The sequence below is a fragment of the Sus scrofa genome, chromosome 1 (assembly GCF_054392235.1).
Source record: "Sus scrofa isolate SSC_HxYL_T2T_F1_AM1 chromosome 1, Sscrofa_HxYL_maternal_Yorkshire_Landrace_v2.0, whole genome shotgun sequence".
NCBI lineage: Eukaryota > Metazoa > Chordata > Mammalia > Artiodactyla > Suidae > Sus > Sus scrofa.
This window is the reverse complement of record NC_139383.1, coordinates 131,068,117-131,082,226: the sequence shown is the minus strand read 5'-3', so window position 1 is coordinate 131,082,226 and position 14,110 is coordinate 131,068,117. Positions and strand designations below refer to the sequence as shown.

At 39.2% G+C, this 14,110-nt stretch overlaps 1 protein-coding gene across 39 annotated transcripts in view; it reads right to left on the bottom strand.

Moving 5' to 3' along the window:
• ATP8B4 (ATPase phospholipid transporting 8B4 (putative)) overlaps positions 1 to 14,110 on the bottom strand; it is a 263,719-nt gene that overhangs the window by 164,312 nt on the left and 85,297 nt on the right. For 33 of the 39 annotated variants that reach the window (XR_014811506.1, XR_014811513.1, XR_014811512.1 and 30 more), the window contains one exon: positions 12,128 to 12,189. Coding sequence is in view for 13 of the 39 variants with exons in the window: in XM_084970388.1 (XP_084826514.1) it covers positions 12,128 to 12,189 (62 nt within the window). In the remaining 26 variants the exon portion in view is untranslated. Of the gene's footprint in view, positions 1 to 12,127; positions 12,190 to 12,318; positions 12,378 to 14,110 lie in introns of those variants that run through there. The other 6 variants (XR_014811509.1, XM_084970423.1, XM_084970443.1 and 3 more) reach the window with 1 other exon arrangement.

Genomic DNA, 14,110 nt, shown 5'->3' with positions numbered 1-14,110 from the left:
GCCCCAGAGCTCACTGGGAGAAGCACCACTATGGTCCAGTAATGCTCCCAGAGGCTGATGAAGGGCCACTACTGAGAGTAAGAGGGCAACTGAGGGCACCTGCTCTGGGGCCCCAATTACACTAGCATATGTACTATCTGTTGGACTTCTGTATAAGATTGCTTTTGAAAGGGGTATGTTGATTGGAAAATGGTTTTAAATTACTGGTATCCAACTCCCTTTTTTTATCGATGAGAAAATTGAGATCCTCAATCCTTAGTCACACAGCCAATTAGTGGCAGGGCAGGGACGAGATATCAGCTTACTGACACTAAACTAATGGGCTTTCCCCAATACCCTCCCGCCTTGTAGGCTAGAAAGATACAGAGGTTCTTACTACTGTATCATCCAACAGTCCTTAATGAGCAGCCTACATATGACAAGGACAGTCATGGCTGGACCTCATCTTATCAGAACACATAGTTGAAATATGGTAAAGAGGTGAAGGAGTTAATCTCTTTGTATTTTTCATCCAGTAGGTTCTTAGCCTCTTGTGCAATAAACCTATGAAGAGTTAGTCCTCCTTTGTGACTTGTACCCTCCCCTAATTCTCTTCTGCTCCCCCTACCCTCTCATCCTACCATTCAATTGGCTCTTCAATGGATGATCTTTGCTGGGAAACATTTCTTCCATGAGTTATTCTGAGATAATGATATCTCTGCTACTAGCCTCCCCAAAACTTGAGCTAGGGACCTTTCATGCATGTTCTCCCAGAGCACCTCCTGCTCCAAATCCTACAAAGGTTTTCAACCACTTGGCATGGGTTTGTCTTCAGAACCTGTATACCAAAAACAATTTTTTAAAAGCTGCACATTCTTAATGAGATGGGTCATTTTGCTCACTCATTTTACCTGTGAGTAAAAACAGTGAAGTGTGAGAGTATCCTGGCAATTCTAGAGATAAACCTATTATATACAATATACATATGGCTGCATTCTAATGAGGGCAGAAATTACATTTTATTTAACTCTGCATCCTCAGCGTATAACATTCTGCCTAACACCTAGGAGGCATTTAATAAATGTGTACTAAGTGAAAAAAATTTTTAAATGAACAAAGAACCTCTGATTAAAAGCATTAGTCTCCTAGGCCCACTATAACAGAATCCCACAAACTAGATTTTAAAAGAGTAACTCTATTCTCTCACAGTCCCATGGGCTAAAAGTACAAAATCAAACTGTCTATAGCGTGGTACTCTCCCTAGAGGCTCTAGAGAGCCATCTGTTCCCTGAGCCCATCCAGCTCCAAGTAGCCTCAGGCATCCTTGACCTAAAACTCCAATCTCTGCCTCCATCTTCTTCCCTGCTCCTCTCTTATGCACTTGCGACTAGATCACCAGGATGATCTCATCTCAAGATCCTTAAGTTAATCATATAGGCAAAGACCCCTTTTCCTTTTCATGGCCACGCCTGTGGCATATGGAAGTTCCTGGGCTAGGGGTCAAATCAGAGCTATACCACAGCCATGGCAACACCGGATCTCAAATGCACCTGTGACCTGTACTGCAGCTTGCGGCAATGCCAGATTCTTAACCCACTGAGTGAGGCCAGGTAATGAATGCGCATCCTCATGGACACTATGTCGAGTTCTTAACACACTGAGCCACGACAGGAACTCTTCTTTTCCCAAATAAGATCATACACACAGATTCCATTGGACTTATTGGTGGAGGGGGGCATTCAAAGCATGACGATATAGTATAATCTTGATTATTTTTTAAATAAATACTGTGGGATGAGTAGAGAAGAAAAAGAAGAGGAGAAAACAAAAATGGAGGAGAAAAGGGAGCAATAAAATGCCTTCACAAGCTCCACTCTAGACAGAGGAATCAAGAGAAATGTCTCTAATTTCTTTATACTCTTAAGTTTTCTTTGTTTTCTACCCACAAAAGACAAAAAAAAATATGCCAATCTAAAAATGTGTGGGTGGAACAAACCCACTAAGATTATCTCAGGAGATCTAAAGCAAAACAACCTTGTTGTAGAAATGTGTACACAGTTAATCAAGTAGTTAACTGACAAATGCTGTCAAAACATCTGTTTGGTTTGGTATAGACAACCAATGAGCTCCAACTGAAACCAAATTTCTCACTATATTAGGATCCCTTTTAGCTTTCAGATTTTAAGATCTTAAAAAGGCTTTACCTTATTAATGTCCTAACATCTCCAAGGCCTCTGTGGTTTAGGTTAGGTTTGTTTTTTCAAAAGATATTCTAGAGCTCTCTCTATGTCAATGGAGAAGAGATGCATAAACATATTTTTGAAAAAGAGAACAAAGTTTTAAATGTTACATACAATGTGGTATATTTTTACCTTCTGCTCTCACTTCAGTTAAGTGCATCCTAGCTACAGAAGAGCCTGCTATTTTAGTGAGAAGCTGCGATGGTTTGAGTTCATAACCAAGGAAGAACCAAATTACCTTGAGCAATAACAGGGAGGTAAACAAGAGAGGCCCCAGATACTGAGAGAAGGAGACTAGAGTCAGCTCCACTGAGCACTGAATGGGGCAAGGACAAATGACAAAGCCCAGCAGCAGAGAAAGAATTTGGGGGAGGAAAAATGTTAAAATGGGATTTCACACTGTTTGCTATGGAGTTTGTGAAATAAACATCCTCATATATATCTACTCCACCAAGTCTTCAATCAACTCTACCTTGTTCTCTAATGCTCTGATCTAGGGGGTTCTTCAAGGGCACTCTAAGAGGAGAAAAAGGGAGCAGCTAACAGCTAACATTTGGGTTACATAAACTTTAAAAAGAAATTAGGAATCTAATATCCGGCACAAATGAACATCTCCTCAGAAAAGAAAATCATAGACTTGGAGAAAAGACTTGTGGCTGCCTGATGGGAGGGGGAGGGAGTGGGAGGGATCGGGAGCTTGGGCTTATCAGACACAATTTAGAATAGATTTACAAGGAGATCCTGCTGAGTAGCATTGAGAACTTTATCTAGATACTCATGTTGCAACAGAACAAAGGGTGGGGAAAAAAATGTAATTGTAATGTATACATGTAAGGATAACTTGATCCCCTTGCTGAACAGTGGGAAAATAAAAAAAATTTTTTTAATTAAAAAAAAAAAAAGAAATGAGGAGTAGTTCCCGTCATGGCACAGTGGTTAACAAATCTGACTAGAAACCATGAGGTTGTGGGTTCGATCCCTGCCCTTGCCCAGTGGGTTAAGGATCCGGCATTGCTGCGAGCTGTGGAGTGGGTCGCAGACATGGCTCGGATCCTGCATTGCTGTGGCTGTGTCGTAGGCTGGTGGCTACAGCTCCAATTTGACCCCTAGCCTGGGAACCTCTACATGCCACCAGAGCAGCTCAAGAAAAGGCAAAAAGACAAAAAGAAAGAAAGAAAGAAAGAAAGAAAGAAAGAAAGAAATTAGGAGATGCCACTGGAAAAAAGCCCATGTGCAGGGTTTTGAAAATGCTATAATTTCCTGTTATTTCAAGATGCATCTCATTTGGAGAAATAGTCACCCTTTAGAAATTCAACACTTAAAAAATTGTATTCATGCAATATAATAACTGATTACCATGGAAAACCATTTATAAGAACTATGACAATGTCATGGCTTACATATAGAAATCAGCCCATTGGCAAATGGACCCTTCCATCCTTAAGCTGACATGCAGAATAGCCCAAAAAATGATCAATCCAAGGCTGAAAAAACTGAATTTATTGAGGGTGAAACTATTTTTGAAACACTTTTACTGTGAGTTAGTGGTATGAGCTATAATTACATTAAACTATTTCCACTGAGTCAGAAAAGCACTGAGACTATGCCCATTAACTTGCTTCTGAATTCATTGTTATTTAAGCCTGTAATGGTCTGTTTTATTAATATTGTTTTTAAAAAGAAGAGCCAAGATTTTCCTTTCAAATGTGTGCATCCATAGAGACTTTGCATAACTGTCCCCTAGATCCAATGGTACCATCATAAACATAAATTATCTAGGTGGGCTTGAGATTAAAAAAACAAAAACAAAACAAACACCTGAGTTGGGGCTCTGCCTTGTGTTTAACCACAGAAGTCTCCACTCCCACTGCAAACCCACAGACCCAAATGAAGATGAGACAACACAATGCAGGGTTCCACTGTTCTCCCAGGTAATCAATGGAATCCTAGAACCTTGCATGTTCCCACTCCCCCACTTATAACATGCACACAGACACACCAAATTTCAGCTCAGTGATCTTGGGTATTTTTTGTTGAGGGAGCTCAATGAGCCAAAAGAGCTTATGTAATAAGAGTAACAATACACTCTTAACCAAGACCAACATTTTGGCTCAAATCCAACAAAGGGCAACATCCTACATTATTACCCCTCTCCTGCCTAAGTTATTGCCAAGAATTCAACAGCAAATGATAGCTCTTTTGACCCTAGGACTAGGTACCTCTAACCTGGAAGGACAAAGATGGGAAGAGTTCCTTCATAGGTGCCTAAAGGATCTGCTAGCACTCCTGAATCACCACCCAAATTTACTCTAGGAACTCTGCAAATCAAAACTGATGCATCTCCTTTACATATGAGTGCTATATAGCTAGTAATTATAATATAAAACTTGTATTCAAACTGTTTCAAATTATTGATGTTTGGGAATTTACATGTGTCACTAATACATTATTTAAAGCAGAACATTTTGGGGGTTTTTTCATGTTACGCTATGATTAAGAAAAGATAAATCTGAAACTTGGTGGTGGTCTGACAGGAAATACTTGTCTCAAGAAACTCTCATGTTTGATGGAACTGAAACCTCCCAGGTTTTAGTTAATAGGCCAACCTGGTTCTGCTCACACATAAACCCTAGAGTCCAGGAGTTCCTGTCATGGCTCAGTGGTTAATGAATCCGACTAGGAACCATGAGATTGTAGGTTCGATCCCTGGCCGCACTCAGTGGGTTAAAGATCTGGCGTTGCCGTGAGCTGTGGTGTAGGTTGCAGACACGGCTTGGATCCCACGTTGCTGTGGCTCTGGCAAAGGCCAGCAGCTACATCTCCGATTAGACCCCTAGCCTGGGAACTCCATGTGCTGTGGGTGCAGCCCTAGAAAATACAAAAATAAAAAAAAATTAAAAAATAAAAATAAACCCTAGAGAGTCCAATAAAATTTGCTGTCAGTAGACTGAGCAATAATATTTCAGGTTCTAATGACTTAGTATAGGAAATAACAGGTTCAAAATAATCATTCCAGGTGGATTTTATAAAATGTATCACAAAAACCCAGTCTTACAGAAAAGGTTAACTATCAATTTGGAAAGATAAAGAAATCATACTTTAAAATTAAAAACAGCCTAAATATCAAGCCCATGGAGAAATGGTTATATGAATTCTAACACACAAACTCAACAGAATGTTATGTAGCCCTTAATAATTAGATATATAAAGATGAAAGAGACTGGGTAAATGGTAATGCTATGATGTGAAGTAAAAACAGGAAGATAAATACACACATACATATACAATTATGAGAAATCTTGGCATAGGAAAAAAGACAGTGGAAATTCAAGAAAATAGCAACAAAAATTACTTTCAAATAGTGGAAACATGTATGTTAATTTCTTCCTTCTACTTTTACCTAATTTCCAAATTTCTCCTAAGGGACATATGCTACTATAATAATAATTTTTAAAACTATATACTAAAGAAAAAAATGTAACACTTTTCTATCCCAATATCCAATGGGAGTTATCATTCAAGCTGGAAATGTTGATTAAACCAAGAGAAAATCTGCTCCTCCTGAAATAATCTATTTGTTGGCATAATTATGCAGCATCTAGGAATGCCAAACATGAAGAGTGCAGACAACACCCCACAGTAGGAGTTCCCGTCGTGGCACAGTGGTTAACGAATCCGACTAGGAACCGTGCAGTTGCAGGTTCGATCCCTGGCCTTGCTCATTGGTTTAAGGATCCGGCATTGCCGTGAGCTGTGGCGTAGGTCGCAGACGCAGCTCGGATCCCGCATTGCTGTGGCTCTGGCATAGGCTGGTGGCTACAGCTCTGATTCAACAACCCCTAACCTGGGAACCTCCATATGCCATGGAAGCAGCTCAAGAAAAGGCAAAAAGACCAAAAAAAAAGCACCCCACAGTAAAGAAAGCCCTTGCTTCTCCTATATATACAGTTTCCAAATGAAAAATTATTGAAGAAAATTGATGGGAACAGTTCTGTGAAAGAGCTTGGGAGATGTAAGCCAGGGATACCAAGGCTCAGGAAAGTATAAAGCTAATGTGTTATACCAAGAGCAGCTGCCAAGTAGAGGAGTCAGGGAAACATTCCACCTGAAAGAGGGATGTGTGCACTGGAGCATCTGAGCTCAGACTGTCCTAATTCAGAGTGCAAGTTCAGAAGATGTTAGGGGAGTAGAACTACTAAGGAAAAGTAGAACAGACTCTATTTGTTTGCAGGCAGCAAAATGCAACAGAGAATCCTGAGCTGAGAATCTGGAGGCCAGGCTCGCAGCAGAGTTCATTTGCTTCTCTTTTCAGTTCTTGCACCTGTAACTAACAGCAAAGCAACCCAAGAGAAATAGAACGTGAGCTGCAAACATGGGCCACAAAGGGAATTTTAAATTTTCTAATAGCCACAGTCAAAAAAAGTTTTTTAAAAGGTAAATTTAATGTTAATGTTTTATTTAACCCAAAATATGCAAAATTATAATGTCAGTATGGAATCTAGATGAAACAAATTATTGCAACCTATCTTACATTCTCTCTTTGGTACAAGTCATCAAAATCTGGTATAAACTTACAACACATATGAATTTGGATCAGCCTCATTTCAAGGGCTCGGGAGCCACCTGAGGCTAGCAGCTACCTCACTGGGTAGCAGAAGGTTTCTACACTCATCTCCTTGTCCAAAATCCACATGACCAGAAAGGTTGATGGGACAGAAAAACGAAAATTGAAAGCTACATAAATAGGTGAAAGTCAGTAAATGATTCAGCACTGAGGACAACCCAAGGAACGGGGAAAGAAATCAAAGACAAAAATGAGAAAAATTAAAATTTGAATTTCTGAAGGAAAGAAAAACATGGCAAGGCAGTTACTTATTGGCCACATGTTTGACCATAAAATGCGGCCTTATTACAGAAAAAGATGTAAATCAGCATTACAGAATCATTTTTTCTGAGAACTTATGTGAAACACTATGCTTACCATTTTAAAAAATTAAGAGAATTCCTTCCTTTGGATGTCTTTTAAAATTAGAGAGAGAGAGAGAGGCATAGAGAGGCATAGAGATAGATGTCTGGATAAAGAGATGGCTTTGAAGAGAAGTTGTCGATTCATAGTAGAATCATTTTGGAAACTTTAAAAAAAAAAAAAAACACCAGGGCTTCAGCTTCAAGCCCCTATTTACTTGCTCTGGGTATGCCGGGGGCACTGATCCAACATGCAGCCAAGGCTGAGGGCACCGGATCGATCAAACGACCCAGCACAAAGTTTCAGGATCCCTCACATAGCCCCTCACCTGCCCAGGTGCTCCCATGGTGACTGAGGATGTTAGCCTGAGCTGAGGAGCCCTCTGGGGAAACACTGAGAATCTACCATTATGTAGTCCCCAGACTCAGTCAGCAACCAGCATCTCATAGCCCCAGAGAGAGTGTGCACTTCTTACCCGGCACTCACGGTCATTTCCACATTATGGAATCTTTCAGTCCTACTTAGTATTAAAACGGAAGTCACCAAAAGATTTGATCAAAGGCTAATTCAATGCCTATTTCTTAAGCATGTTCACATTTCATAACAGATTGCAGATGGAGAAGACTGGTCCTGATTTAAAAGGAATATAAGTAACCAAACCAAAAATGTGAAATTGAAATGGAAGGCTCTAAAGGAAGGGTTTTGTTTCTCTAATTATTTAGTAGCTCAGGCTTACAATGTTCATTAGCTTACACAATGCTAAGAACATAGATGATTAATGCTCCAGGCACTAAACATGAGAATATATGTGTGTGTGTGTGTACATATATATATATATGTGTGTGTGTGTGTGTTTATTTACATATATATTACATTTAGCTAAACTACATATATATTATACAATTATTTTTATATTTATATAACTGTATACCAAGCTCTTCAAATGCAAAATAAATACAGAGATAGAATCAGACCACCAAGTCTACACTTAAACATCATGTAGCGAATGGTTAGAAGTCGAATTTAGGCTCTTACTTGCCATAGAACCCTGGACAAGTCACTCACTTTCTAGGCCTTGATCTCTCCATCTCTAAAAAGAGACACTATTTTTGCCCACATCTTGGGGTTTTATGAGAGTTAAAAGTAGCAGCACTGGAGCCCACAGGTGGAAGTTGCTCAATAAATATGTGTTGAAAGTGAATGTAGTTCCTCGCTTCTGAGAACAGGAGAAGGGAGAGCTGAAGGCCAGAAGGAAAGTTAACTGCCCAGAGTCACACAGTGATCACTTACATAGACCAGGTTTCCTGACTGGTGCTTTCATAGTACCTCCCCTCAGGGATCTCCTCCTCAAGGCTGACAAGACTCCCCTCCCTCCAGGACAAGCGGATGATGGCTCCTGTCCTAGAACGAACCTCAATCCAAGCCCTCTGCCAGAAGCAAACAGGGAAGTCCATGTGCCTAGAGTACCCACCCCAGTGTGACACCCACCTTCAGCAACATCTGGACTCCTCTGATCCCTTTCACGCTTTTTACTTCATTCCTGCATCATGACCCACAGATGCCCAATACAAACCCCAAAGCACTTTCCATTGACATTAATTCATGGGATTAAGTATGCATTAACTACTGTCTTAGATCTCCTTCTCTAGACGCAGATCCTGAGATGAGGATTCATATGCAAGTAGTTCATTAGGAAAGCACTTCTGGGAAAAACTGGTAAGGAAGATGAGAAGCAACCCATGGAAGAGGAAGAAGCCATGTAAGGTATGACTGCAGGCAGAGTCCCAGGCTCAGTCTGATCTCAACAAGCACTTGGACTGTATATTACACCTCAGAGTTTGTCCAACTTGAGGCAGGGGCACTGCTCTTTCTTATTCTTACACAAGTTTGTCATTGGTTCCAGCAGTCCAAGGGCAGTGCTATGAAGAAAGTAGCAGGTGCAAGCACTTTGAGGAAATGCTGACAGGGCCTGCAGGTGAGCACAGTGGTCTGGACAGACACCTAACAGCATCCTTGGCCACCACCAGCCCCGAAGGAAGACTCGAAGCTCTCTGGGCTATCTCAAATCTAAGCCCATTTGATTCCTCCAGCTCCTCAAATTCCAAGAAGTGAAAAGCTGGTTCCCATAGACTGAGTAAATTCTGTGAAGGTCACAACCCCAGGCACTGGAATTGGCTAGGAATGGGACTCAGCAAAGTTTTACAGATCAAGCTCCTCTGGTAGACTGCCCTCTCAGGAAGAATATTTGTTACTTCTCAGTTTGAAAATTCAGCAGATACAGAACTAGGCTCAAGGGACACAGACACGATCAAGAGAGATGCCCTAACTATCATACTAAATGAAGTTAGTAACACAGTGAAAGACAACATCATATAATATCACTCATATGTGAAATCTTAAAAAAAGGATACAAATGAACTTATTTGCAGAATAGAAAGAGACTCACAGACTGAAAAATTTGTGGTTACCAAAGGGGTCAGGTGGATGTGTGGGAAGGATAGACTCGGGGTTTGGGATTGGCATATGCACACTGTAGTAATGCAATTACTGGCCAGTGAGGACCGGCTGTAGAGCACAGGGAACTGTGACCATCTATGTGGGAAAAGAATCTGAAGGACAATGGATAAGTGTTTATATATGGCTGAATCACTTTATTGTAAAGAAGAAATTATTACAACCTTGTAAATCAACTATACTTCCAAAAAACTTTTAAAAAAAATAATAAAAGAAAAAAAGAGGGCTGCCCTAGAAGAGCTCACAATAGTGGGTCATCTTACAAATGGAAAAATCTTGCCTGATTCTCAACTGAATCGTAAAGAATACTCCATCCCCATTGATAGGTGCTTCCCCCTTCAACTTTACAGGATCAACAACAATGCTTTTCAAAATATCACTCCATATCAAAGTAGAAAGAGATGCTACCTCATAAGAAACTGACAAAAAGCTAAACGAAATCACAAGAAAGTAAGACCAATGCTACTTCTAATAATAACAACAGTGAGAGCAAACACATGTGGGACACATATAATCATCAAGTTTCTGAGTATCTAGGGTAATAGATTGTTCCCATGGCCTCCAGGCAGAGCCTCTGAAATAGCACTACTTAAATATTGCCACAAAATTTAACTGGTAATTTGAGAGACATTTAAAAAATATACTCAGGCCATTAGTTCAAATTCATTATGTAATTGTACATATTTTTAACATACTTCATATGAGATGATATCTCAAAATAATGAAACTGATTATCAAACATCCTTTGGGGAATTAGTCAGATCATATTAATGTCAGAACTGCAAGGCTAAAGAAAATCAAGATAGGCAACAGTCCACCTCAAAGTTACACGCCACATCAGCTTACAAAGAGTCATCACCTCTTAAAAACTTACTCAAGACCATGGAATTATTCAACGGCAGGACTAAACTCAAGTCTCTCTCTGAGTGTAAAACTCATGCTTTTAAACACCATGCTATAGTGGACACAATTCAAAATCTGCTGACATGGAAATGAACCACATGGTTCCAGGCATCTTTACAATTTATCCGTAACATGCCAGAATCACACTTTCAGAGGCTCTGTTTCTAAAACTGTGGTTTGAGATTAAGATCATTTTCCTTCACTGTGCATTTAACACCATTTTAAAAAATAATCCAATAAAAGAAAAACTATATGTATTCATTACACTATTAACAGTCAATAGTTACAAAAAGATTAATTTCTTTAATATTATTAGTTATTGTCTAGACTACCTAGCCCCTCTGGATATCCATTTCTTGGAATTTTCCATTTCACACAATTAATTTGTTTTATGATATTTCCTTTAAAAACTACATTCTTCACAGTATCCGAATGTTTCAAAATCATCAGCAAATATGATTGACTGTCAGATTAAAGTTTGCTGTTACAAATTTACTTTGCCAGATGTTACTATTAGAAAAAAAAGGACAAAGAGAGTAAGAAATATTTAAATGAAGGTTTGAAATTTACCTTTTTGCTAAGTTTTCTAGGGGTGTTTTTGCTGTTGTTTGTGTATAAATATATGTTTTAAACCATTTCATATTCAAGAACCATTCCCAAAAATATTTGTTGACATATGAATTTAACAGCAATTAAAATTCTGTTTTCCATCATGTTCTATCACAAGGGACTGGATAGAACATGATGGAAGATAATATGAGAAAAAAGAATGTATATTTATATATGACTGGGTCACTTTGCTATACAGCAGAAATTGACAGAACATTGTAAATAAAGCATACTTTAATTATAAATGTGTGTGTGTGTGTGTGTGTGTGTGTGTGTTGTGAGAGTTCCCGCTGTGGCGCAACAGGACAGATAGTGTCTCTGTAGCACCAGGACACAGGTTTGATCCCCAGCCCAGCACAGTGGTTTGAGCATCCAGCATTGTCACAGCTGTGACATAGGTCACAACCTCGCCTTGGATCTGATCCCTGGCCAGGGAATTTCATATGCCGTGGGGCAGCCAAAAAACAAAGAAAAAAAAATCAATCTGTGTTGCAGTGGATAATCCATTCTAAATTCAATGGTCAAGAATACAATGTAATGTTAAAATTTCTCTAGCAATATTCCCAGAAATTACCAAGTCAGATAATTCAAATACTTATTAAACATCTCCTATATACAAGACATCCTGCATGTGCCAGTCCTAAATAATATTCGATCTAGAAATGAAGAAATAACAACATGTCTGTGTTCCACAAAGGAAACTCCCAAGGAATTTGAAGTAGAAATTGAGTAGCACAATCATTTGCTGAAAATAATTTTTTTAAAAAAGAGCCATAAAGATACAAAGACCTTACACTGCATTTTTTAATAAAGGGGAAAATAAGCATATGTTCGATTAAAAGATAAAGCTACCAATTGTCAAGACCTGTTTTGTGACCAGAAATCTTAAAAATAGCGCCAAGAATATATTTCTTACTTGCTGTCGATGAGCACTTCAGATTGCCGATTATTCACTTGATTATCGCTCTTGTGGCGAAACTGAAAATCAACGTTTGTGAAAAAAAACATGTTAAATCATACTTTGTCAACACAAACAGTGGCATGAAAATACTTTGAGTTCTTGGACAATATCACTATCAGTCTAAAATGAGCACGGTTTATACTTACCTTGGACCCAGCTCCATGGGCTCTTAAGTCTGAATCAAGACCCTTCTAAACCTCATTCTGGGTGTCACCCCTGGACAAGTCTAGCCACACACTCTTCCAATTCCCAAACAATTTCAGTTCCTTCTAAGACAATGTGCCCTTTACTCTGCTGCTTAGTTCCAGAGAAAACCATACATTAATTTTGATGTCTTCACCAAGGAGTGGGGGCTTCCATTTCTCTCACATATGTGCTCAATAATTTACTGGAACGTCGTTCATTCTGTTTTATGGATTTCTTTGAAGTCAAGCAATTACTTGTAACAACATGTATTTCTATTCTCCAGAAATGCTAATTGTTAACAGTGATCTTATGAAATACTGAACATTTAGAACAAAAATCGAAATACAATACTGAACCACATTTGGGGTAGATTTATGTTTTTATGCCCAAGTGATCCTATTTCTTATTTTATATTCCAGTAATGTAAATAACTTATATTGCTTAGAATGTACTATTATGAGCCCTTCACTAAACTTATAAATTAGCAGCCATTCAGGTAAGACTTTGTACATGAACTGTCAAGACCAAGTAGTAACAGACTAAGAGAGAGATAAGACGTTATTTCAAACACTTAGCCTAAATGCCCAAATGAACCCTCAAATGCCCAGGGGGTTGGATCAGGAGATATGAAATTTTGATTTCATGGATTATAATCATCAAGTTATTACTTTTTCCTTTTTTTTTTTTTTGTCTTTTGTCTTTTTAGGGCCACACCAACAGTATATCAAAGTCCCCAGCTAAGGGATTGAACCAGAGCCACAGCAATGCCAGATCCAAGCCACATCTGCAACCTACACCACAGCTCATGGTGCCACTGGATCCTAAACTCACTGAGCGAGGCCAGGGATCAAACCCATGTCCTCATGGATACTAGTTGGATTCACTTCTGTTGTGCCACAGAAGACTCTTATTTTTTCCTTTAAAAAAAAAAAAAGAAAAAACTCGTAGTACTATATCAATATCACAATACATAAATTGTTTCAACCAGCCCTTCTCTTATGCAACATTCCTCCCAAATTCATCCCAGTTTTTCTATTATGCTATGCCCAGTGTATACAATTACAATGATTGCCAGGGATAAGTTAATGAATATTAGGAGGGAAAAATAAGATACTTAGAATTTCCCAAAAAAGAATTCATAATATTGGTAGAGGAGTAAAGTAATTCAGCCCATCATTGGCATGCAAATGTCTCTCCACCGAGAGAACAATAGAAATGGAAACATTATTTTGTCAGAATACATAATTTAACAGGGGCGGATATTCTCTGCTTGTACCTCCATATCTATACTCCATCATTCTCCACTCTTCCCTGGCCAGGGGAAGCTGACGCATTTAATCCCTGCCCTTTGCCAGTTGATTAGGCTCAGCCAAGAGGTGGTACTGACAGAAAGTCATGGGGCCAGCTGAGAGTGAAATAGGGTATGTATTCCCTGGGTTCTTTTGAACTCGGTGAGCAGTAGCTGCTTCCTCTACAGACAGCCCTCAAGTGCAACTACTGGTCTGGTAATTGTTTCCTCCCTTTGCACCTTCAGGCCTAGAAGTAGTATTGCCACCTACACTGCTGCCCTATATACAACCTTTTTAATAATCCCTTCATTATTAATCTTTCTCTAATCTACTCCCATTCCAAGGTGACATCTGTTTCCTGCCAAGACCCTGCAGTATAAATATATTCCGTGGTGGGAGCTCCTGTCATGGATCAGTGGAAATGAATCTGACTAGTATCCATGGGGACACAGGTTGAATTCCT